Genomic DNA, 27,175 nt, shown 5'->3' on the forward strand with positions numbered 1-27,175 from the left:
TGAGTCACCTATAATAGAATGGATGTGAGCAAGCACTCGAAGAAAGAAAAGACGGTTACTTACCTTGTAACTGCTGTTCTTCGAGATGTGTTGCTCACGTCCATTCTGTGACCCACCCTCCGTCCCCGCTGTTGGATTTGGTGGAAAGAAGGAACTGAGGGGGCATAGGGATGGCAGCACCCATATATCGCGGCATGTGGGCGGGGCTCCAGCAGGCGCTGAAACCCGCCTTATCGGTTCTGCTAAGGGGAAAAAAGTTCTAGTAACCAAACACGGAGGCGTGCACACACCTATAATGGAATGGACATGAGCAACGCATCTCGAAGAACAGCAGTTACAATGTAAGTAACAGTCTTTTTCATGTGCTGTGAGACCATTTCTTCATTAAAAATTAATTGAAAAACATCTGTTACTACAGATATTTAATATGAAACCACTACAGATAGTCTTTCCGTCACGGGAGGATCCAGACAGCCCGATTATTGACTTGGATCTTCATCTTCCATTACTATGTTTCAAACCAGAACAGGTGCTACAGGTAAAAAAACAAACAAACAACTTTATTTTCAAGGTTTTGTAAAATGTGTCAGGTCTTTTATCTTATCTTGATTATTTTGTTGTTATTCCCAGAAAAAATCTACAAGATGGAGTTCAGGTTGAGTGTACACATCAGTAATTTAGGGTAAAATACATTACAGAGATGTTGTAATTATCGCAAAACCATGCACTTGTAAACCCAGGAAATTCAGAATTAGGATTAAATTTAAAAGAAATCCGAACATGTTAAAGTATATGGAAATGTTCATTTAAGGCACTTAGATAACTTAACTCTGTCATGTAATAACACCATGCAATAAATACATGCTTCTGATTAAGGCATTTTTGTGTTTTGGGGCCCAGACTAGATTAGATTGATTTTTTTTTTCTTTTTTCCTTTACGGTCTAACACCAGGTGCTAACTTTCTTCAAGGACCAATTGTTAAAACTCCTAAACCAATTAACAGATTTGCTTATAAACTCTCATAAAATTCATTCCATACTTAAACAGCAAGTGCTGTAATTTTGGGAGTATACAGTGTATTTATCATACATAGCAGAGAACTGAATCTCTGTTTTAAATACAAAACTCAGCTCAATCTTAACAATGGAGTAGCAGCAAGTGCCACTAGCATCTAATGTAATAGATGAAGAAAGGCAAGACAATGTCCTGCCAGCAGCCCCTCTTATTTTCTTAATACATCACCATTGTCCCCCCTCAGCTGCTTCCTGTTTTGAACTGAAAGGCTGATTGGATCCATTTAATCTGTGCCTTTAGTGTGTATCTAGTGTGAACCTATTCCATCTCAGTTCTGAAAATAGGTAGTGTTGGCTTATCCTTGTAGCTGTGCCCACTATCTCACGTATTTCTCTGCACACATTTGGTGCACAATCGGCCTTCCCATTTGAAAATCTTGTGCATGGTCACCTCCTCCTAGTGCATCTGGGTGCAAGTGCGTTTGGGTAATTGTGCCCATGCAAGCTTTACAATTTGTGGCCCTTTGCTCTAAAATGTATGTGGTCTATTGATATATTTCATCAGTGTCTGGTTTGCTTTTATCCCTTAATTTGGGTGTTCTAAAGGCATCTTACATTGTAGTCTTGTGGCGAGAGCTAGTGGACTGACAGCCAGGACTCCTGAGGCGAAATCCTGGCTCCGTTGAAGTAATGACAAAACTCTCATTGACTTCATGGGGCTAGTATTTCACCCCTAGTTTCTATTTCTAGCAATCTGACTGATTGGCTGTGTAAGAATCTTATAACTTGTTTTTGCCTCAGTTTATCAATGTGTAAAATGTGTATTAATATAACACTGATCTCCTGAAGGTGAGACTCAATTCGTAAATTGTAATTGTAAAGTGGTTGAAGATGCTTTTTATAGAATTTGCTCTATGTAAGTAATATTAATTAATTTTGTTATTGTTTCCAGATTATAACTTGCATCTTAACTGAACAGAGGATTGTTTTCTTCTCTTCTGACTGGGCCCTGCTAACACTCATAGCTGAATGCTTCATGTTGTACCTTCATCCTATTCAATGGCAACACACTTTTGTACCTATTCTATCACGTCAGATGCTGGATTTTGTAATGGCCCCAACATCTTTTCTTATGGGATGTCACATTGATCATTTTGAAGAAGTTAGCCAGGTTTGTTATACAACATTCTCACTCTTGCAGCCCCTTTTCCCTAGCTCTGTTTAGTAAGCCACCTCCCTTGCATCAATTCAATCCCTCCTTAAAACAAATTTTTGCCAGATTTTCTACAAGAAGCGAAGTTAAAAAAAAATTAATAGAACCATCATGATGTATACATGTCTCAGTTAGTCATCGAGTAATTTTATTCTTGTAACTCTTGTATTTCCTCTCCTTCCCCAGTGTGGTCCAAAACCCTTGTTTGTTATGTGATGGCAGATTTGGGTCCCGATCCTGCAAACATATGCTCAGATGTGATTTGTGCACATGAGTAGTTCCATTGAAGCCAGTGGGACTTTTCCTGTCGATAACATTTTGCATGTATGTATGTGATTGCAGGATCAGGCCCTTACACTGTAAATTTTTCAGGGAGGGCCCATATGTTTGCTTATTTCTCTGAGTCACCAAGTGCAGCTTTGAAAATGCTTAATAATATATTTGTGCAATATATGGGTCTCAAATTCCTAACTTTTTGTCATGATGGATTTCCAGATTTAAATTTTTAACACTTGAACTTCAGCAATATAAAGGTGAGTTTAGAATGGAGTTTCAGAATTGGATTCGGAGTTTTCTCCTCTTTGCATTTTAATACTATTTTAACATAGTTTTTTGTTGATATATAAAGAGCATTTTCACTGAAAAATAAAACTGCTCAAAGTGACACAGTCAAATGGTTTGGGTCAAAATTTAGAGATTTACATTTGTTTGAGGGTGTGTGAGGGAAACCTTCCTTTGCAGCATTGGAAACTCAAACACAACAGCATTATGCTTGTAGATATAAGATTAAGGAAAATGACTATAAACCGAAGTGAAATTGACGAGTCTACTCATGTCCAAGATCACTAAAATGCAAAAACAAACATCCTAAACTGTGTGTGAAAGTAAATTGTAGTAAAATATTTGTAGTCTAGATAATGTAGGTTGGTCCAACTAACACAAGTATAATTAAAAATTTTATTCTTACCTCTGTGTCACTTTGAAGTTTTTTTTATGTACCCTGTGTTATAATTTGAATTAAATAGTTATTGATCTTACAAATAGATTTATGAATTCAGAACTTATATATAGTTTACAGGATCTAAGTCATAATATGCATATACATTTATTTCTCCAGAGAGTTATTTTAACTATGAGAACTGAAAAAAGGCTATTTTGAGACAATTTAAAAAAAAAAAAAAAAGGTACTTATAGCTTATCACAGATCCTGTTGAGTGCCACTTCCTGGCCACCCACTAGTATTGATCTGAGGAGAATCCAAAATTCTGCTGCTCTGGCTCCCTAGCGTGTGCTAAGCTTCTGGAGTCTGAATAGAGTCCAGCTGCTGCCCCAATCTCAGAGTCCCTATGCCCACCCACAGGGCACAGACCTATTGTTTGTCCCTATATGTATTCCACACGAATGGTACACGTGCCCCCATCTGGGACTGTTTACATCCTAAATGCAGTGTCCCTTACTAGCTCACCCTTCCCTTGGGTGTCCTTGGGGGATCATCTATGTTTTACTCTCTTGCCTATCCTGCCCATGCAGCTGCCTCCTTCATCTTACTTTGGTGCAAGATGTTGCTCTCCCCTAGTTTACCATGTGAGTACCTTTTATAGACTCCGGCTGGGGTGACCTACTTCTTTTGTTCTGCCTTTTGGTAATTTTCCATTACTCCCAAATCCCCCTGCCTTCAGGAGAAGTTGCATACAATCTCCCAATAACACATAAACAAATGTCTTTTTAATACAATTTATCCCAGAGGTATTAAACTTAATTTCACTAAGGTTTAACTTAATTCAGTGAGGTTTGTCCAGGATATTGTAGGAAATTACCAGCTGTCACAGCTTGTACATATACATTGATGTGCAGAGGATTTATGGACTTAACATCCATTAATACTACATGGAGAGAATATTAGATCTCCAAATCTGTGTAGTGTGTCTTTGAAATCCTAATAAATTGATGTGAGACTTCATTGATATTGAATTTAATTGTGTAGTTGTCTGTCTTCCAATAGGTCAAGTTAGAACAGGACCATTCCTTTCTAGTTATAAATTACAAATTACAATAAATTCCTTTCAAGTTAAGAGCAGTCAGCCTGCTGAAGTAACTCACTTTACATCTAAGGCTTGGTCTACACTTACCTCCGCGATTCGGCGACAGTCGACGGGAGTTACACAAAGTACGCAAAGAACTTGTGTATCTCCCATCGACTGCTGTGCTTCTCTTCTGCGTGCCGTCTTCACTGCACTGCGCCGACAGGAACCGCATTCCCGTTGACGCAGCGCTACGCCACTTGCGGGGATGGATTAATAACGTCGACTTTTGGATCGACTGAGCGGGTTTTCACTGACCACTCAGTCGATCCAGGTAAGTCGATCTGACGGTGGCAACTTTGCCGCTGTCAGTGTAGACATAGCCTAACTGTCTGCAGGCTACATCAAGAACAAATAAATATTTTATCAACATTATTTATATTTAATCATTAACATTTGTTTTTTAAAAGGAAGCTGAAGATTTAATTCTAATCAGCATTGATAATGGAGACATTACACATTCAAACTCATCCAGAAATGAGGCTGCAATTCCAGAAGTCCCTTCACGAGCAGCAGAAACATTTATAAAAAGGTAAAAAGAAACTTTAGTGGTTCATGCTTTAAGTAACATAAATCATGTGGAACACTTGTTATGATCAACGTTTTGTTTACTTCACATAAATAAAAATACTGGGTTGGGCAAGAGCAAATTGGACTTTTTGTACAGGTAGCTTTATATAGTTATAGTACATATATCATAAACACACCACAGTATCCCTTCTTTATTATCCAATCAATATAATGTTTCTTTCCTTATGGTTAGTAATGTTGGTATTCCATAAGCATTATCCAGCTATACTGGAAGAAGGACAGGAGCCACGGGATATGGTTTAATTAGGCCGCAACTTTATCATTAGATGTCTGGCACAGCCTGGCAGATAAGTGTACTGTGCAGGTAACTCCATGATTGTTTCAATATCTACCTGGGGGCTTCTGTCAGACCGCCCCCTTCCATCCTGGTCCCCAGCCAACCTGCTGCTGAGACCTTAGCCTCCCCCGATAAATGAGGGTTAAGGTGGACTATAAAGGAAGGCGGCTTGGCTCCTGCCGTGACCCCCCATTCCACTCCTGTGACAAATACCTCTTCCTGTTGTGTGGGCAAAGGGAACTTCTCCTGCTGGGCTTGCCCTTTATCCAGTTCTTTCCCTTCTGGTCTCTGAGGGATGAGTCAGCATCCTGCTCTGCTCCTGCAGCAACATCTGTGCCTCTCTCTTCCACCTCCTTTTTCCCATTAAGGTGGCATACCCCTTCCCCTGGCAAGCTAGACAATGGCCACCCTCTTAAGTCAGCAATGACTGAACGGCACCTTATTAGAAGGTAAATATTGCCCATACCAAACAAGAATGTTTCCAGGGAGTACGTACACTGGAGATGTCCAAAGTTCCATGTTTTCTGATGACGAGTAGGATTCACAAGAAATTTTACTGGCTTTATAGCCACACTTATAATTTAAAACTTGTAATTTCTTTAGTTGACAGTAGGGTAAGATGCAAGTTTTTTTATTTTTAAAAAATATGAACAAACACCCTTTGGTTTTTAAGGTATATAACTCATTAATTTTCCTCTTTTCTAGAGTAGGGAGTCTTCAATTGCATTATGATCTAGAACTCTGTCACCTCATCTCCAATACAGACTTAAATGAACTACAAATGCGCAGGAGGGCTTGGCAGCAAAAACTGAATACTGAAGTTCAGCAGATTACTTTGCAGTTTATTGTCAACATCTTCAGGTCGGTGATGATATTGATCATATACCATAAAATCCTAGTACCAGTTAACATCCACGCCTACACGATCTCTGCGAATATGCTGTTGCTATTTTTCTTCTTATATATATATATATATTCTGTGAAATCTCTAGATTTGTTTAAGAATATTGTAAGAATTTTTTTGTTAGCTTAGTACAGTGATCAATGTTAAAATTTGAGCAGTTCATATTTTTGGGTGTGATTTCATTATGTGATCTACAACTTTAGATAAAGACTCCTTGGTGTTTTGTGATATCTTGCAAAATTAAAATTCTTGTTTTTAAACTGCCTGCCATTTTGCGTGAAAAAACCAGGAAGAGAAGGGTGTAGCCCAAATGTCTCAGATTTGAGGGTGGGTGATGGTTCAGTATAAATAGTACCAGTAGTGCCAGTGCCTTCTAGGCCTGCAGATTCTGCAGGGGTCATGAGAAGGAATAAAAATATTATTAGGAGAAAGGGATTGTATGGGCAAATGCAGTGGGCATCGTGCAGAGCTGAAGGCTTGCTGTTTCTGTGCCCCTTTGGCTGTCTGACTCTGCCATTGTGTACCTGCCTTGGAATGAGGTGATTGATCTTTGCAGCCCATTGACACTGTTCCTACTGGCAGTTGTGTCATGAGTCTGCCCTGTGAAATGTAAAGCAAAAGAACACAAACAGGAAACGAAGTACATTATTAACGTGCTTTGTACTCTGTGGTTACAGATGGCATCAGCCATATTGATGGCAATCAAAGTACTAATAAGTTTAATTCATTTTCTGATAAGTGGATGAAGGAACACAGTCAGCTTGCCTTTGATTTTTTTTCATGTTGGTTTCAGTCACTTTCATAAATCTTTGCCCCAGAAATCTATCCTAATTTGCCTTTAACATTTCTGGAAAATCTCACATTTCTCCTTTCGTCAGAGCTCATTTTATTAATGCAAGGTTGTGTAGGTTTGTGCAAAAACAAATTATTTAAGTATTAGTAAAACGTGATTGTCAGGTCCTCTCCCAGATTCTCTGAATATCTTATTCACTTGGACCAGAGCCACATTATTATTTTCCTCTCAGGTAGTTGCCAGCTGCTCCAGCTCTGCTGGTTCTGAGATCAGTACACTAATATTCATGTAATACCTCCGTATGCTCAAGCCATTTACTGAACATGCCATTCATGTGGGACATCCATAGGTTTGTGTATGTTTGGGGAGGTATCACTGTAGCACCCGAGTTCTACAAGAAAATAGAGGACAGTGCAGAGAAAGGACAGAGATCCTGTAAATCTTGATTTACCAGTGGAAAAGCTCCATAGCTTGCAGGTGTATTTATCATGATGATATTTTATCTTAATATAAAAGAATAAAAATACTAAAGGTCTGAAGATGTTTCTGCAGGCTCCAGTGAGTGAAATTGTTAAATTCAAATGATATATTTGTGAAGGTTGCTAACAGAGCATATAGTGAGATAAAATGAACAGTACACTAATCAGCATGTAGCTCCGTTGCAGTGATAAATGTTAATTGACATGTTAACACTATTTGAGCTCACCCCAGGGCATTTGCTCAGTTCCAGGTAGCTGGTTTGCTGGTACTTGATTGCCACTTAGTAGTTACTAACATAGTCCAGAGAAGGAAAAAAATGTTTTTCTAATGAGTCTGAGGAATCTGATATGCTGCCAATGTGAGATTTGCTGAGCTTTTACTGTTGGATGCTCAAAATAAAGATTAGGTGAAATATACTTTTCTACCAGACAAGTTTACACTCTATCTTGCATTTAATACTTGGCTACAGCAATGAATAGCTAGATGATTGGTCTCTCTAAATAGATAGAATAAAGGTCTAGAATTAAAATCTGTTGGCAACCCCATTTACAGAATGCTATTTTTCTTTCTTTCTTTCCTTCAAACTTTCTCTTTTGTTCTTTTTTCCAGCAATGTCTCTTCTGTCTTCTAATGCTCTATCTACCAGAGTCCAGGAATGAAGGAAAGTAAATCTTTGACGATGAAATTTCTGTTTGCAACTCAAGCTGTCCATTTTTATTCTTCTCAGTAAAGAGTCTAATATTTCTGTATGCAGAGGTTTTATACTTAAAATACCTAACTAATGGAGGTTTTACATCATTTTATTAACTTCCATTTTTCTAAATTCATGCAAATATTTAATTGCCATAATGTAGTTAAGCCATCAATCAGTGATTTATGACTCAATGGGAGGCAGTATGGTCCAGTGGACAGTACATAGAACTGGGGTGTTGAAAGAGTTGGACTTTAGCTTGGCTCTGCCAGTGATTGCAGGCGTGACTTCAAACAAGTCTCTTCTTCCATCTGTAAAATACAGGTTGATGATACCAGCCTGTCCATTGGATATACCTTGAGATCTATGGCTGAAGAGACCTAGGCATTTTTAGTTCTTATGAAAAATCATAAAGAGTAGCGAACATACCGATAACTTGCATGACTACAAACATTTCTAGCCAAAATTGGCATGCTCCAATTGCCACGTTTGTCCACTTCTTCCACAACCATTTTGGAACCTTTCTCCATGCTATGTTTTATGCATAGTGTGTGGAATTTACAGCTGTGCAGAGGGCCAGCCCAAGATCTAGGCACCATTTAAACCATATTTGAGTCTTTAAGCCCTATTTGAGTCTCGAGACTTATGTGGTGCAAAGATCTGGTGCTGGATCTTTGCACAGGAGTGAAGGTCATCAGGTATAGTGAACCAAATTTGGGACAAGTATCTTCATTCCTATCCTTCCATAAGATTCAGTTCATCCTTGATACTCCATATGAATTAGTAATTATTATATAATAACAAAACGGATCCCTTGTTTCAGCTACGATGATATGCATGCGTCTAGGATAAGTAACCTCATGATTTTTACCCACAGCCCTTGGTTCAGAGAGCAGCCTTCTCCCAGGCAATCTCTCCCTTCCTGTTTCTAGAGTAACTTGCTTTTTTGGCCTTTTCCTGAAGCACACAAGTTGCTATTAACTCCTGGTTTGCAAGGGACAGAGAAGAGTCTCTGTTTCCTGCCATAATATTATATAGACACTAAAATATAGATGCATTCTCTATTTTGTTTAACTGGTTCTCCCTTTTTTGCTGTCCGTCCTGTCCCCTCCCGTCTCCTCCTCCTCCTCTCCTTCCCCCCTCCCCCAAATTAAATCTCCTTTGCTGAACATGGTTATCAGTAAAGCTGTCTTTATGGCTGGACTTTGCGGACATTGTAGCTGGGTGTGCACTCAAAATATTACAAATGAATAATACCTTGCAGTATAATGGCACAAAATAAGGCCCTGATCCTACAGTTAAATCTGTATAGACAGATCCTTTTGTCTGTATGGTGTCCCATAGTGGGGTTCTTGGTGGCTTCATGGGACTATCCACACAGATATAATTGCAGGATTGGCCCTAAATGATTACATTAATAAGTAGATGGTATTGCATGGTAACTCAGGTATTGAAGTTGACCCTAGTGTGTCTCAATGGATTTGCTGATACAAAATGTCAGTGATAGCAGGTATCCTGCCTTACTTCTATTGATAAGATTGTACATTCATTTTCTGATTCCAGTGGTTAAAAATTGTTCACAAAACAGAACCTGCTTTCTGGTACTACAGTGTGTTTCTATTAGTACCAGTGGGCCACTGCAAAAATGCATTTCTTTAAGAAATCTCTAGGCTTATAACATGCTCTTTATTAACAGGGAGGTAAAGGACCATCTAAATTATGAACACAGAGTGTTTAATAGTGAAGAGTTTCTGAAAACAAGGGAACCAGGGGATCAGCCATTTTACAAAAAGGTAAATTACATCCTTGGTGTATTCTAATCACCTGTTAACTTATTATTTTATTATTATTACCAAAAAACCCTCAAATGAAACTGTTGAAATTTGGACTATATTGTATAAACTATTAGCTTTCGTAATACATGGACTAGATTTTAATTAAAAATATACAGACACGATGGCAGCATCTTGTTCTCTGAAATTATTTTGTCTGTCTTCCTCAGCAGCAAATGAAACCTATTTCTTCAAGGTGAAATTTTTCTTGTGCAGATGGCCAGCACGAGACTTAAGTCACAGTAAGGCCTCAAAATAGAACTCAAGTGAGCATAGGTCTTGTGCTCAAATCAGTTGAATTTCACTCTAAGTGAGCCATAGAAATTTACAGTAGAGAAAAATTAATCCTTACATTTTTAATTTGACCCCAAGGGTTTTACCCACGTGATTTATATTGATGGGAAAGTGAACTTTGCAGCTAAACCTCTGTAAACGACATATTAAAATTTCAGAGATTAGGTTTTAAAAAAACAAATCCAAAGTTTGAAAGAGTTATAAATCCTCATGCTTCAGGGTATCAGTCAGCTTCTAACTACAGAGGGTTGAAAAGATGGTGTATCTCTAGGCAAAAAGTTCCAGAGGGGTAGCTGTGTTAGTTTGTATACAGCAAAAAGCACTTTAAAGACTAACATTTCTATTCCTTACATCTGACGAAGTGGGTTACAGCCCATGAAAGCTTATGCCTGCAGAAATTAAATTTGTTAGTCTTTCAGGTGCTACAGGACTCTGATTGTTTTTTCTCTAGGCAGGTTATTCCATAACTGTTTACTTCAGGATTTGTTGCATGTTCCTCTGAAGGAGCTGATTCTGACCACTGTTGGAGATAGGATTCTGGATTAACTGATCCCCTAATCTGACCCAATATGGTAATTCCTTAGTTCCTATTTAAGATGACAGTGCAAATTCTGTATTCCTTTGCTTTTATCTTTTAATCTACTCCTTTTTACAGTAATGTCACTTGAAAAAGTGTTGAATGCTTATGGGACAAAATAGAGGAATTTGAGGGAGTGGGAGCATCCAGAATCCTATCTGCCATTTCAGATTCACTCCTCAGAAGGAGTAAAATTGCAAGTGCACTTATAAAATTTAAGAAAGCTTCATTTATAATTATAGTGCTACTTAGACAATTGGATCTCCAAAGGCAACATTCCGCATCTGGCAAAGAAATCAGCTCACTACCACTAACATACTGTAATAATTAGTTTCCACCTCAGCTAGATAATGAATCTTTTTGAGTTCACTACTCCAAACAACAACTAGAATATTTTTGAATGACCTGTTTGGTTCTAGAAGGTGCCCAAGTTTGAGGGAGAGAGTTCAAAATGCTAACTCATTTTACTTAAATCTGTATATAGACTTTACTAAAGTTCATGCATATCTAATAAGGCAGACTGCCAAATTTAAGGTAAGAGATCAAGATTTTTATTGTGCAAAAACTTGTATGGCAAACAGAACAAGGAAAAAATGTAAAAATCATAAAACAATCCACTAATATTTCTATGCAGGAATATTTCCTTAAAACAGCTTAAAATATTTATAAAGGAATTTCAAAACCATAAAAAGTGTTGCATACAATGAATTATTTGTTAAAAGCACACTTTGTATAATAGTTTCTAATATTTCATCGTAAATGAAATATTAGTAAGTTAAGAACTAAAATTGACGTGCATATAATGCTTTACATCTTCAAATTGCTTTGAGGGTTTCTGCCACCTGTGTCCTCAATTTACCAAAATAAAATCAACTGACCTTATTTTCTTCAAGGCTAAATAGCCTAATGATATGTTCATTTACAACAAAGTCAAACTCGACCACCACATGTAATAGTGTCCAATAACATCAAGCATTATATTCAAAAGGGCAATTGGTTCTATTGCTGTTACCTGTTATCTTAATAAATCCAATTGTCAATGTAGCATGCCATCTAGTGGGAAAATAGAGTTACAAATACATATAAATAAAAATCCCCAAATTGCTACTTAGATGCCACTTTGAGAAGCACATTAGAAATATACAGTTCAATGCATTTTGAATTGGAATGGACCACCTGGTAATTTTGTTCCTCTCTACTGCATTGTAGCAGAACTTATTACATATGCAATTTCTTTTTTCCCTTTTTATTTTTAAAAATACATAAATATTATTCAAATTCACTAATGTCCTGTCAGTATAATTCCCCCCTGCCCTTAGTCTCTGATAAATTCCATGTCTCGGGAGAGGTATGCCCCAGGCAAAGGACTGGAGAATCTATTTATTTGTTTTCCCATTTACAGGAATCTCTTTTTCATAACTACAACCAAAGATATAGAGATCATCTTGTGTTAACTTTAGTAAATTTGTAAGGAGATCAGGTACCACAGGTATGGGTGTGGTATAAAAACCTAGATGGGTAGAAGGGAGACAACATCATTAAATCAATGGGATTTAAACATGTGCTTAAATACTTTGCTGAATGTTGTAGTTTGGTGCATTGGTGAACAAGATTAAGAGCCCTGTGCTAAAAATGTTTATACTTTGTTTCTAGAAATGATACAAATTACTGGTTGTATGTGGTGGTATTCATTTTCTGTTATTTGAAGTGGTAAGGGGGACCATTTGGGAGAGTTTGGATGTATGTATAATATTTTTGGCTTTAATATCTGATATTTTGTGCAGTCTTGTCCATTCCTAAGGGCAGAATTTTGGCCTTTCTGTGTGTTTCTGTGAGTCTTGGTGATAAGCCACCTTAAGGAGGGATGATTTAGTGGTACATGCAAGAGGGGAATATTCAGTGAAAGTTAGGGATATCATCTCAATTCTCTCTTCAGTTTGGCGGTAGACTTTTAACATGGGGCTGTGAGGAGCCCCTTCCCTCTACATCATGAACAAAGTTAAAGTTGCATAGTTACAATAAAAATATCAGAAAATATAAAATATAAGTTCATGAATCTTAACTAAGTTGCATTGCTCAGATGCAGTAGTTTCTATTTTATCTTGTTAAATTTGTAGTTTAATATATTACTGCTTGTCATTAAAATGTATGCCATAAAATTATACATGATGTTTACATAATGACGTTAACTTGATGTTGCTGTTGGAATTTTAAGTTTTCCTTTTCTTGACTTTTGTGATTTTTAATTGTGCAACCTTAACACTGCATTCCTATAGGCTTTTGCATTTAATTCTATTAGGTCAGTAAAAGTGGATGAAGACTATTAATAAAAAAATGTATACTTGTATATAATCAACAATTAATATCAGTTTGCTGTTGTGTATTGCAGGTGTTGGAGACCTATATATTTCACTCTTTTCTTAAAGCTCGTCTGAATAGAAGGATGGATGCTTTTGCCCGACTCGAGCTGAGTACTCAGTCCGAAGAAGCTAGGTAAAATTTTCTCACTACGGTTTGCCATGGACTTGATTTTGTTTCCAGTGAAATCAATGGCAAAAATCTCTTAGAATGTTAGCGATTTAGGATCATGTCCTATATATAAGTAAGTTTCTAGGTAATTGATGAGCCATCTTCATGAAATTTACTGAAAAAGGATGTGATAAAAATGCCCTGCAGTAAATTGGTCATTGGTCAGAGTGCTGTGAGTTGGTAGGTGCTACTATAATACTAAAAAGAACAACACTAATTAATTACTATTTGTTACCTCCATTTATGCTGAAGCATAGTATAATATATGTAAAATATAATTTAAAAATTGCTTTCTTCAGATTATATTCCATGTGTGATAGCCCAAGAAGACTTCCTGTGGAGAGAATGGCTTCTAAAAGATTTAACCCTCAGTATATGATCAGTAAACGTCTGGTAATAAGTATGCCTAATCTACAAGATATTAAGCCTCATGATAGTCCTATTAGGACTTCATCACTCCGAAAATCAGAGACAGAGTGTGGTAAGGAAAAATGTATCTAACAAGTACAGTATCTTGTGTACTGACATTATGGGCTAATACTTGGGTGCTCACTGTCACGGTGCCTGGTGTGGCTCACAATTGAGAGTGCTAATCTCAGGTCAGATTGTCAGAAAACGGGGCAGACACACCCAAACTGGTGGTATATTCTTGGATTTCACCAAACCCACAACAAATGTGGGCTCCTAGAGCACTATGCAAGTTTTACCATACAGCCATAGACACTCCTCAGACAGACCTTAGACACTCCAGCCTATATTACCACTCAGACAAACTGAACTTTATGATGAAAGGCTATTTAAACCAAATTCACCACAAATTAGGTTCTTCCAGCTCCTGGGGGCTAGTCAATTACCCAGGTCACTGGATACTTCAGATCACACACCGAAAACAATGCTGTAGCCAATCCTTAGCAAACTAACTAAAGATTTATTTACTAAGACAAAGAAATGAGTTATTAAATGGTTAAAGCAGATAAAATACATTACAGTTGGATTAAAATATCTAGTCCAAAATCATGCAGGGATGTTAAATCTGCTAGTTTTCCATGATTCTCTCTGGGTTGCCCAAATAGATTTGGACCTCAGTCATTTTGTTCAAAATTTCCCCAAGTTAGAATTCACCAGAGAAGGGATAGGAAAAGAGGTGGCTAGAGGTTTTTGTTCACTCCTTTTATATTTTGACCCTTTTTGCTGGAAAAATCTTGGCTGTGTTACATGTCAGGCCGCTTCATGGAGCATGTGATCTGCCATACATCCTTCATCTGAACTGCAGATTCTACCTTGCATCTTTGCTTGCGTGCCATGAAGGGTGTCTTCGGGGATGACGTGCAGACGCCCTTGTTAACAGCTCCTTGGTTATTTCCAAAGAGCTAACCTGTGTGCGTTTCTCAGACCCACAATATGTTTGATTACAAACACATATCAAAATTTCATAACTACACACACACAAAGTTGATATACACATTATTACAAGATAATAATGTTCAGCAGATTACAACTTTTCCAATGATACCTCACAAGGCACACTTAGTACAAGATTTATCACAATTTTTGCAACAGTGGTGACCATATTAGTGTAGACGGTCACCTTCCCTTCTATACAGCATCACACTCTCCACATAAACACAGCAGAAGTCAGGAGGTGTTGACCAAAGCTGGCATGAAGTAATGATTTGAATTGTCCTGAACCTTTGGCTGCTCTGTGCATGCCCCCCATGACTTCCTGCTCAAAATTGTGCTATCTTGCAACTGTTGTCACTGTGGAGCTGCTTCCTGAACCAGTTACCATGCTGGTTTATCCTTTCCCACCTTGGGTCCAGTTTAGAAATATATTTAAGCACATACTTAAGGTCATCTCTGTTCAGCAAAGTCAATAGGGTTTAAACGTATACCTGAAGTCAAGCATGTGCTTAAGTGTTTTGCTGAATAGGAATGGACTACTGAAGCAGGTTCTATGCTGGCATCAAGAAATGTGTGGGGAACAATTTTATTTCTTTCACAGGCATAAATATTGCCTTGCTGGGGGTGCAGGCCACATTTTGGGATATGCAGAATGATTATTTTATTTGTTTAAATTGCTTGTTTGAAGACACTTGTAGGCTTTCATTCTTCACTTTTATATCTAGCACTTTACTTCTTTTTTTTAGCTCTGAAATTGTCATCTAAATCAATTAGTACATTCAAGATCCCAGAAATTTACTTTCCTCTGATGAGTCAGTGTGTTCATGCCTACTATACAGATTTTATCAATCATCTCACTAGAGCTATAAATATCTTACAACATAACTCAGCATTGCTGGCAAGATATTTCTACCTTCGGGGACTTATTGGTTTGATGCAAGGAAAACTACTGGATGCACTTTCAGACTTTCAAAATCTATATAAAACAGACATAAGAATTTTCCCTACTGATCTTGTGAGGAAGATGGTGGAAACCATGCCTCCTTCTGAACGTTCCCTAGCAGACCGCAAACCTGAGTTGAAAAGGTTGATTAGTCAAGTGATGGAAAAACAGAGAGAAGTTAAAAAAGTAGACGACCATGTGAAAAATTTTGAATTACCAAAAACACACATGCAGTTGAATGATTTTGTGAAGCGAATCCAAGAATCTGGGATTGTCAAAGATACAGACACAATACATCGACTATTTGATGCCTTAACAGTAGGTAAGCAGAAAATACGTTGTGTTAATGAACATTTGTTTTGCTACGTAAATAGTTTTTCATACTTTTATTGTTAACTGATGTGAGTTCTGTCTTAGTCTGGTTTGGGGGTTCTTTTGGCCTTCAGGAAAAAGTTTTCAAATGTTTCTCAATGCAAGAAGCTTGTGTGTGTGTACTAAATCTGTATGCGTGTCCATATGCCAGAGAACTTTTCACAGTAAAATGTTTTTGTAATTTTCGTAAACACACAAGTATTGTTACCACAGTCTATCATTTCCACTGCATTTTATGGGAACACTGATAACTGAAATTTAATTGTGAAATTTTTAACAGTTCCACAGAAAATGAAACTCCACCTTATTGGCAATTCTAAATTGGGATCATTGCAGGAGAACTTATTTAGTGCAGTACATTTGACTCACTCTACACCAGATGCTAAATGGTGTCTGCAAGCCTGTTTTACAGTAGTCAGTGGATGAAGATTTTGCAGTTGGTTTTTGTATTAGCATTTAATTGTCCAATTATATGCCGGCACTATCTTGATTTAGATTACAAATAAAATAAAGTCCTACCGTAATCCGGAGATGAAGATGGGTCCAATCTTGTCTGTGCTGCTTGGAGCTCCCCAGCCTGGCTGGACTAGCAGTTTGGGCCCCCAGCTGGGGTGCTCCCAGCAGTACGAGGAAGATGGGAAGTCTCCTCTGGCTGCAGGAACCAGCAGCACCGGAGCTTCCTGCAGCCAGGGGAGGTACTGGAGATGGGTCTGATCTCCCATGTGCTGTTGGGAGTGCCCCAGCCGGGGGGCCCCTAACTGTTAGACCTGGCCAGGCTGGGGCACTCCCAGCAGCATAGGGGAGATCAGACTCCCCTTCCTGCTGTCTTCAGAGCCCAGAAGTGAGGCCCCACTCATGGTATAAGATAGCAGCAAAGTACTCCTTCTACTCCCAGGAACAAAGAGAAAGCAGAGGAGGAATTCTGACTTTGAAATGTCTCCTGGGGTTACTCTTGGCAGTTTACACTCCAACCCTTACTCAAGGCTGTTCCCAGAGGCACAATCTAACCCTTAATATCCTCAAAATATCTTTTATTTTAAATTCATATAATGGCTTCAATTAATAAATAACCTTTAAAAACTTTTAAGGACACCAGAAACAAATTGACCCTGAAACATTCAAGGATTTCTACAACTATTGGAAAGAAACAGAAGCAGAGGCTCGAGAGGTTAATCTGCCATGCACTGTAATAGAGCATTTAGATACAAATGAATGTGTCTACAAGTTATCCTGCTCAGTTAAAACTAATTATGGAGTAGGAAAAATAGCAATGACCCAGAAGCGCTTGTTCCTTTTGACTGAAGGAAGGCCTGGCTATGTTGAGATCACAACTTTCAGGAATATAGAGGTAAGCATGAAGTAATTCTTTGTTACGATCTGTTACATGATTGTGAACAATAATATGCAAGACTCCATCATGGTAGCAAAGCCTCTCTCACAAGCTGAGAAGTTTCATGAATATGTTATACAAGAGAAAGAAGGATGATTGTAGAGAATATATATTTTAAAAAAATCACTAATTATATCCGTGGGTATATAAACATCTCAGCCTTTGGTTCTAGTGTTTCCGTGCTGATTGGCCCTGCTCATGGATCAGAGCCCAACAGGGCTAGGTGCTGTACAGACCTGTAGAACAGAGACAGTCACCCAGAGAGCTTATAGACTGGATTTATGAGAAGATATAAGTGTATGAAAAAAACAAATTGGGCATAGGGAGTGAGAATGGCATGGGTAACAGTAAAATGAGCACATTTTGTACAATCAGCAATAGTCTTAGCTCTCCAGCTGTTCAGCAATATACCCAAACGTAAACCGTCCTTTGAACATTTAGTTCTCATAAACCCTGATCCGGAGATCCTGCTGGGGTATTTATGTATGTTAGCACAACAAGAGAATTAGTTTTGGTTAGAAATATTGGACATTGTCATGCCTAATGAATACAGCACCTTGTCTATGACTGTGCTTTACTACTATTGTCATTTTCTTTGTTTCTCTACATTTATAGGATGTTAAGAGTACTACTGTAGCTTTCCTCCTTCTGAGAATACCCACTCTGAGGATTAAATCTGTGTCCAAAAAGGAAGTCTTTGAAGCTAACCTTAAGACAGAGTGTGATCTTTGGCACTTGATGGTGAAAGAGATGTGGGCTGGGAAGAAAATGGCGGATGATCACAAGGTATAAATATTATTACTTTGCTCCTTGAGCTGTTTGTAATAATTCTTTATAAAACATCATACAATTTTTTCTCTACCTCCTGTATTTTGGAGTCCACATAAAAACCTGGAAATTTATTTTCCACTTTTCAGCAAAGAATGAATAAAAAAGCAATATAGAGAGGTCTCATATGGCAAAAAATACAGGCAAGATTTAGTAAAACATGATTCTGTTTTTTACTATAGTACTGCTTGAAGTACTATAATTTAAGAAGAAATCATTTAAAATACAGTTGTCAAAATAAATGTGCAAAGTAAATTTTTTGTTTGTGACACCCCCCCCCCATTTTTTTCACAAGTCAGTAAAGTGTGAAATGGTGGCCGTAATAGAAAATTTTCCTCCTTTTGCTTGGCTCATTATTGTGAAAGGTCACATGGTGAGAGGACTTTTTACCATGCATGGACTCCGTGGTCCTGAATCCTCTGAGTAGATGGGCTAACACAGATTCCTGCACTTGCTTTCTCTTACTGCTTACAGAGACACAGTCTTGTGCACAATTTAGCATGCTGGGGGCTGGTCATGGGAAATTTTATTTTATTGTACCTACTAATTTTCCTTTCTTGTAAGTCTGGGACATTGGTCCAATTCCTGCCTAAAAATGTATGATGAGGTGTCATGTACTTCTTGTACTTGGTAGGTTGCAGGGCTGGTACTGGCAGGTTAGGCTCTTGTACAAGATATGGACTGGCTACAGATTTTCCTTTATTGGGAGCTAGATGCCAGAAAGGTGTCATCCATAAGATCCTTTAATGCACTCCTGGCTCTAGTTATTACCAGCTCAGGCAAAGTATGTTACATATGGCGCCATCTACATTACAGTACAATTTAACTTTCCATTACATGGGGGATGGCACAAGAAAAGTGGAAAATGGTGTATCTGGTAAGATCGGGATAGATTTCAAAGTTGTTTTTATCTAATTTTAACAGTAGAAATAAGTGTGTGTGCAGCTCTGGAACTGTTCTGGATGGTTTCTATTCAAGTCTGTATAGGTTCCTGTATTGCACACATTACTGTAATATGATGAGACTTTCCAGTAGTGCATAAAGCAACATGAACAACATCTGTCATGTATTTATTCTCTCTAAGGGGAGAAGTGTGTGCAGTGTAGTGGTTTGTTTAAAATTATGTTTATACATATAATGCCCACATACATTGCTGTATGTTTGTTAGAGAAGGCACGGGCAAAGAAATGCACTTAGCACTTACAGTAGAAGATGATGGTTTGTGATGGAACTTCTGTGGGCGTTCATTTCACAGTTTGAGGCCAGCCCCTGAGAAAGCTCTGCCCTTTCACAAACAAGTTTGTAGAACATTCCATTGTGTCAGAGGAGAAAAGCTGTCGACCATGGATTCTATCCTGGAGCTATAATAGCTCTTTTAGATATCCTGGCCCAGGCTACTAAAGCAATGAATGCCTTGAACTTAATTCTGTATTCAATGAGATGCTGGTGTAGAGAGCAGAGGACAGGTGTTATGAGCTTACGGTAGTTAGTGTTGCTGAAGAGATGTGCTGCAGTGTTCTGTACCAGTTAATTTTCCAAGCTCTGAAGGCTTCAAGACCAAGTATATTGCTTTGCTTGTAGTTCTCCAGCTGAGAAGTGATTAAGGTGTGAATAACTGAGGCAAAGTCATTGTTCGCCAGGATGGCAAACCAAATAGAGATGGTAGAAAACGTTACTTTCAGATGCTGGTATGTGAAAGCTTAGCATCTGTGAGGAATCCAAGAATACTCCTAAATTATGGAGTGAACTGACCAAGTGCAGGTGTGCTTTCAACCAAATGAGACTGTATGATGGTTACAAACTTCAGAATGCTTTCTTCTGCCCACCAGCATCACATCTGTCTTGCCTGGATTGAGCTTCAGCCAGCTATTCTTGATCCATAAGCAGATCTCACCCAAGCACTGGGCTATCTTGATGGTAGTGGTGTGGTCAGATGTAGTGAAGGATCTGTAGAGCTGTGTGTCATCTGCATATTGTTGCCACTTGAGTCCATGTCAGCTGACCAGTTCACCTAGTGCTGCATAGAGATGTTGACTAGGACTGGAGAGAGAATTGATCCTTGGTGGGACTCCACAAGTGAGGTGGCTACTGGTGGAATTGCACGTTCCCATTACTACTCCTTGGGTAAATCCCTCCAGGAAGGATTCTCAGCCCATTGTAGCACATTACCTTTGGACCTCTGTGACTTCTTTCAGGTGAGGCAGCAGTATCTTACACTCAACAGTGTTGAAAGCTTCAGTGAGCTCCGAAAGGATGAGAGCGGATGTCTGTTCTGTATCCACTGATAGCAGGTGGCCGATCCATCATTGTCACTAAAACAGTTTTAGATCGATGTCCTCGCCTGAATCCAGATTGGGCCAGGTATAGAATAACAGCTTCAATTTAATGAGTTTGAATTTGGCTTTTGGGTAGTTTCTCTGTCAGCTTCCTCAGGAATAGAATGGTTGACACTGGGCAGTAGTTGGCTAGAACCGATGTGGCATAGAAGGCAGACACTGCCCTAGGTGTAGTGTGTGCTTCTAATAGTACTGAGAGAGCTCTCTTGTGAGTATAGAGAATGGGACTATGTAGGAGACGTTATATTAGTACATGAACTAAAATAAGATTTTTCATTTTTAGGATCCTCAATATATTCAGCAAGCTCTGACCAATGTCCTCCTTATGGATGCTGTAGTTGGTGCACTGCAGTCCTCCAAAACCATTTATGCTGCTTCCAAACTATCTTACTTTGACAAGATGAAGAATGAAGGTCAGTTACATATGCTTCAGGGGTGCACTTCTGCTGCCATTGTAATTAAGTCTGCTTCAACTTCTTCTTTCCAACTCCTGTCTGTATTCAAAGGGTTGTTTCTAACAAGCTGAAATCTGATATACTGTGCAAATGGTTGGCCCAGATACATCCTTTCACATTCTATATAGAATATTTTCTCACAAGGCACTGTTTTAAATTAAATCAAAATTTTAACACTTTAATCTCATAATCTGAATAAATGGTGCAGATTTATCTTAAAATTAATTTCTTCTTTGAGTGATGGATGGTCCCTATATGGATTACAGATGTGGTTGTGCATGCACGCCATGCGCCAGAGCCGGAACTGTTTGTAGTAGTGTCTGTGGTACATCCGAGGCTTTAAGAGGGTGTGTGGGTCAACGCCACTCCAGTTCCCTCTTACCACCACATGGCCAGAGTCGGAACCCCTGTTCCTGAGTGTTCTTAGCTTGCTAAGAGAACTCCTGTCCGTTCCTGCTTTTTGTATGTAACTTGCACACTCAACTTAGTTACCCAGTTGTTAGTTAGGCTTCCCATTGGACTTCTTCCCCTCGCAGGGTGGTCCCCCTACCCTCCCAGGGACGGTGCCCTGGCAAGCTGGTTTCAAAGCTGTGCTTAGTACCCATGTTCCTTCCCTCTGAGCGACAAGTACCAACGCTGCCTATATTGCCTCAGCGAAGCCTACGTCATCACCCGTTCCTGCTTTCTTAGGAAGCCAGAGAACTTAGCCTCCTCCAGCAGATGTTTGCAGAGGCAATGTGCCTTGCAGTTGGACCTGGGACCAACAGATCCATCGGAGTGGTGATGGTCACTGCCAGTGAGCGCCCTCCCAGCTTCTTCCCATGCACCAGCACCCACGGTACTGCTGCAACTGCACAAGCTCCACCGTGTATACAAGAAGCATGACCATGGGCATAAGGGCAGTTCCCTAAAAGCAGTGTTGCCTCCCTGAGCTGCACCAGGTCAGGTGATCAACCCAGCTGCTGTGCATTCTCTAAGAAGCCCCACACGGAGCATAAGTTGAAGCACCACCATGAGCTGCAGGTGCCACCTCTGGCCATAGCCAGCGGTCTGCTGCCTTCACCGCCTGCGCTGTTGATGTGACCGGGCTCCTCTGGACTCTCGCGCCCAATTCCACATACCCTGGGCTGCTTGTCTCTGCTGCTGCTTACAGCCGAGTTGATGCTACTGTTCCCCACCATGACCTCCTCCAAGAGGAAGTGGGTACCCTCGTCCGGAAGGACGTCATAGAATGCGTCCCTCATAGTTACCATGGCCGTGGGTCCTATTCCCCTTATTTCCTCGTGCTGAAAAAGGGGAGCGGACACTGCCCCATTCTGGACCTCTGGTTGCTGAAATAATCCGTATGCAAATTCCAGTTCTGGTGTTACCCGGGGTTCTGCCAACCCAAAGTTTGGGGTAACTTTACTTTGTGCGAGGTGGTGTCAGGAAATAAGCCAAATGGAGACACGGCCATCCAGCCGATAGATGGACTGGTAGAAACAGTGTAACACAACAGTGCTGTTACTATAAAGCTAGACGTTACTTAGGCTCAAGCACAACACGAGAGTGTTCTTACTTTAAAGCTATACTTTTACCCCCACCATTTATCCTTGTTAGTAGACGATAACAGGTCAAGAAAGAGGGGAAAAAAAGTTTCAAAAGCTAGACCTCAGGTCGCCAGAGTATTTACTTAACTAGATGTGTTCCTACAGAATCTGCATATCTTGAGGCCTGGATAAACATCTCCCAGAGGGCATGCAGAAATAAGCTTATTGGTCTTTTCCTGAAACACAGATCCCCGCACATCCACCAGAGCATCAGGGAGGGGGCGCAGGGTCAGGCAAAGGTTGAGGAAGAGGCTCCCCTCCCCGCTTAGTCATGCCAAGGCTGCACAGGCCTGCAGAAAGGCCTACTAAGTTCGGCTGCTGTTAGTCAATATTACACTATCAAATTTGTTGCTATCATGTGATTCCTGGTCCTTTTCCTGGTCTATCAAAATCTCCCCGTATACCAGATGGTCATGCTCCCTCTCATTCTCCTGTCCCACCGTACTCACCAGGGCCTGGTTTGCGGTTTTCTATATGAAGGGTGCCTACTTCCATGTTGGCATCCACATGGCTCATCGGAAGTGGCTCCGTTTCATGGTGGCACACTCTTATTTTCAGTTCCGGGTACTCCACATGAGCTGTCTCACTTACCCTGTTTTCTTACCTGCACCACTGGCTCCTCGTTGTGCCATTGCGCAATCGCCTCCTCCCCACTATCCAGATCTTTTGCGCTCTCCTCGCCGGTCTGGGTGTCTGTATCATTGAGGACAAGTCAGTTCTCATCCCCACCCATACGCTCACATTCATTGTGGCATGCCTGGACTCTCTCATGGGCTGAACCTTTCTCCTGATAGACTGTTTCACCATCCTCACTTCTTTGAGCACATAGCTATGCCGCAAGAGGGGTAAGGGGGGATTGCGTGACATTCATTCTGATAGCCCCTCTTGGCCTCGCCAATATTGGTTCACTGATCTCCTTCACCTCTCTGCTTGCACCCCGATCTGTCTTCCCATCCTTCCAGATCTCCTCACACAGGCAAAAGGTCACCTGCAGCACCCCAATTCAGCCCCACTCCACCTTTATGGCTTGGTATTTGGATGGGGTTCACATGTAGACAGGGTGTGCTCCACGCCTGTGCGCCACATTCTCACACACAGCAGATGGCTGTCTACCAGTACCATGACCTGCTACCAAGCAACATGGTGATACTTCACCACCTGAGCGCACTGCCACCATTACCCTTGGGGCTCCATCTCCATTCCCATTCTCCTGGACTATCTTCTTCACCTTCAGCTGTCAGGCCTCACCCGCTCCTTTGTCTATGTTCAGCTGGCAGCACTCACTGCCTTCCTTCCCCCCGTGGACAATTCCTTTTGTCTTCACTCACCCGACCATTGCCTGCTTCCTTTGTGGCCTACTCAATGCCTTCTTGTCAGTACAGAAACCTACCCCCTCTTAGAACCTGAATCTGGTTCTTTTTGCCCTCACTAAGCCTTCCTTCGAACCTCTCGTGACCTGCTGTCTCACCCACCTCTCTGTGAAGGTCATCTTCTTGGTGGCCGTCACCTCGGCGAGGTGGGTTAGCAAGCTGGCAGCCAAGATGGCCAACCCACCCTCTACTGTCTTCCACAAAGATAGTCTCCCTGTACCTGCACCTCAGATTTCTCCCCAAGTTGGCCTCTCTGTTCCACTTCAACCAATGCATCCACCATCCCTTCTTCTACGTCAAACAGCACACTTCCCCCAGAGCGAAAATGCTGCATTCTCTCTGCCAGGCCCATGCCTTTTATTGCCAGCGCATTCTGTGCCTTGCCCAGACTCTTCCTTGCCATGACAGAACGCTGCCGGGGCCATGCCCTCCCCTCACGATGCCTTTCTAAATGGATCTCTCATTGCATTGAGGAATGCTATGCCCTCACTCATGTTCCTCCACTTTCGGGAGTCATGGCCCACTCCACATGGGCGCATACTGCCACGCCAGCCTTCCTGACAGACGTACCATGGAAGGGCTTTTGTAAGGCAGCCACATGGTCCTCCGTCCACACCTTTACCGCTCACTACGCCATCGCCTCAGCAGCGGTGGCAGATGTGGCAGTCAGCTGTGCCGTCCTACAGACTGACTTCTTGCAAGTCCTCGCACCCACCTTCCTCGCTGATCACTGCTGGTTACTCACCCATGTCTGGAATCCACATAGGGACCATCACTCAAAGAAGAAAAGGAGGCTATTACTGTAAGTGGAGGTTCTTCGAGATGTGAGGTCCCTATTTGTATTCCAATACCCAGCCCCCCATACCCTCTGCTGCAGGCTCCATTGCTTGCTGGTAAGAGGGATCTAGAGTGACATCGACCCACCCAGCCTCTTAAAGCCTCAGACGCGCCATGCGGACAATGTGTGATACGTGTGTAGGGCGACTGACACTACTACAAACAGTTCCAGCGCATGGCGTGCATGCGCACCCATGTCTGTAATCTGAATAGGGACCACACATCTCGAAGAATCTCCAGTTACAGTAATTTCAGGCTTATATATATAATTTCAGGCTTAAATTTGTACCGTTTTGTAACTTGTAAAATGTCTTTGTTTCAGTGCCCATGATGGTCCCCAAAACTACATCAGAAACACTAAAGCACAAGATTAATCCCTCAGCTGATGAGACTTTTCCGCAAGCAGTAGACGTCTTGCTCTATACACCAGGTACCGTGATACAGTTGTTTCTTGAAATTCATCCACTTTAAATGAGATGCAAAGCATAAAATTACATGGTACTATGACCTGTAGAGGGGGTAGGCTGATGTTGCTGCTGTTATGGCATGTTTTGTGTGTCTATAAAATACTGCACACAAAACACTACATTAAAGAATATTATTAAGGTTGGAAGATCAAGTACTCAAAAGTGAATTTTTTAATAGCTGGCTTCACTTCCCTTCCAAACCAGTCGTCTTTTAACCAGGAAGGCCTTCTCCCTCAATTGTGGGACTGGCTTTTTGGGTGTCTAGTACAGTGTTCTTAAACAATTCCCATTTATCATTCACATTTTTCTGATTAAATTCTTTCTTTCAGCTGATTTGTCTCAATTGTTTTCAGATTTGTGAAAATGGCCGTATTAAAGCACCAAATGTATATATTACCGGTCTGGATTTTATTCTGTTTGCACGTTATACATGTGATCAAGTCATGATCACATGTACCTTACACTACCATTAATTTTTAGTTCTGTGGTCAGTTCCTCTTTATCTGCCTTGACGAGTCTAATATAGAATTTGCCCATGTTGGCACACATTTTCAGTTAGGAAATTGTCATCTATAACATTTAGAAATTCCCAGGATGTTTTAGTACTGGTGGCATGAGACCTCTGGTATATGTCACTCAAATTGGAGTCCCTGATGATCATGCAGTTTGTTTCCGTACACATTATAGACAGATGTGTACGTATGGTATGAATTGGTGAACTGTAGTGGACACCAGTTAATACCCCATCAGATCCAGAGTCTCAAGTCAGGCCTGCAGAAAATGAGGAACACACAGTTCATGACCACCAATGAAAAGTTTGGTTTAAGTGACTTGACTAGCATCACATAAAACTCTGTTGCTGAGGCAGGGGTGCCTCATTCACTGCACACCTTCCAACTTCTGCAACAAATACAACAGAGTTTCTACAGACAAGAGTCTCTTTCACTATATAAATCTTATTCATCCCCAGAGCAGGTCTGTTTTGTGCATTGAAAGTGGCAAATGTCGTGGGGGAAAAATGTGATCTTATTAAAGATTGTATCATTTTGCAGAAGGGGGACAGGCAACCTTAATTCTGGCATATACTAACATTTGAGTGCTTAATGTTGTAACCTTAATGTTTTTACTGTAGTTTTTTGTATGTAATTTTCTAGCTTTTTTAAAAAGCAAACTACAAAAATGAAATTCCATCATATGGCATCATATTGACACCCACACGGGTCATCATTAGCTCCACAACCCAGATTTCTGCCAGTTGAGCTAATAGAGTAACTGATATCAGTAGTAAGTTGTCATCCTCCATGTGGACCAGCACTAGAGGGGGATTGGACATTTTGCCAGTGGATTTCACAAATATTTGCTGATAGCAGAGGAAAGGTGAGACTCAGGGATCTTGGGTTCCATTCCAGGCTCTGGAGCAGGGGACTGTATTCTAGGGGCACAGACTCTTCTGCTCCTTCCCCCTGAAGCGTGACCCCTTCTGCCATGTCTCTTCCAAATTCTCCCACTCCTGTTTCCTACCCCTCTCTCCTTATCCCAATCCCATACTTCTCACTTAGTCAGTCCCACTCTCAGCTCCTCAGCTTCTATTCCCAATTTCCTTCTCCAGCCAGTCCCAGTTCCCTCTTCCCAGCTCCTCTTTGAATTTGTGTCTCTCCTCCCCACCATGGCCTCCCTCCCTGGGGTCCTAATTCAATTTCCATATCCCCTGCCCTCCTCCCCTCTGGCTCACTCTTCCAGACTCTTTGCACAGCCAATCCCAAACACCCCCAGCTCCTCATCCAATCTTTGGGCTTGTCTGCCCTGCCCAGCAGTGTGGACTATATGGGTGTGTATAGCAATGCACACCAAAATGCTGTGCTGTAACTCCCCTGTGTGGGCGATATAGGTGTGAACGCAAAGATCCCTCAT

At 40.6% G+C, this 27,175-nt stretch overlaps 1 protein-coding gene across 2 annotated transcripts in view; it reads left to right on the forward strand.

Moving 5' to 3' along the window:
* DENND3 (DENN domain containing 3) overlaps positions 1 to 27,175 on the forward strand; it is a 76,352-nt gene that overhangs the window by 33,882 nt on the left and 15,295 nt on the right. For both annotated transcript variants that reach the window (XM_067558328.1, XM_067558329.1), the window contains exons 6-17: positions 419 to 538; positions 1,967 to 2,185; positions 4,719 to 4,840; positions 5,882 to 6,037; positions 9,741 to 9,837; positions 13,137 to 13,240; positions 13,576 to 13,757; positions 15,424 to 15,942; positions 17,081 to 17,340; positions 17,998 to 18,168; positions 20,830 to 20,959; positions 25,120 to 25,227. In XM_067558328.1, the coding sequence (XP_067414429.1) occupies positions 419 to 538; positions 1,967 to 2,185; positions 4,719 to 4,840; positions 5,882 to 6,037; positions 9,741 to 9,837; positions 13,137 to 13,240; positions 13,576 to 13,757; positions 15,424 to 15,942; positions 17,081 to 17,340; positions 17,998 to 18,168; positions 20,830 to 20,959; positions 25,120 to 25,227 (2,188 nt within the window). The remainder of the gene's footprint in view (positions 1 to 418; positions 539 to 1,966; positions 2,186 to 4,718; positions 4,841 to 5,881; positions 6,038 to 9,740; positions 9,838 to 13,136; positions 13,241 to 13,575; positions 13,758 to 15,423; positions 15,943 to 17,080; positions 17,341 to 17,997; positions 18,169 to 20,829; positions 20,960 to 25,119; positions 25,228 to 27,175) is intronic.

This window comes from Emydura macquarii, unplaced genomic scaffold (assembly GCF_026122565.2).
Source record: "Emydura macquarii macquarii isolate MOO-44397 ecotype Brisbane River unplaced genomic scaffold, CSIRO-AGI_Emac_v2 contig_1947, whole genome shotgun sequence".
In the NCBI taxonomy this organism is placed as follows: Eukaryota; Metazoa; Chordata; order Testudines; family Chelidae; genus Emydura; species Emydura macquarii.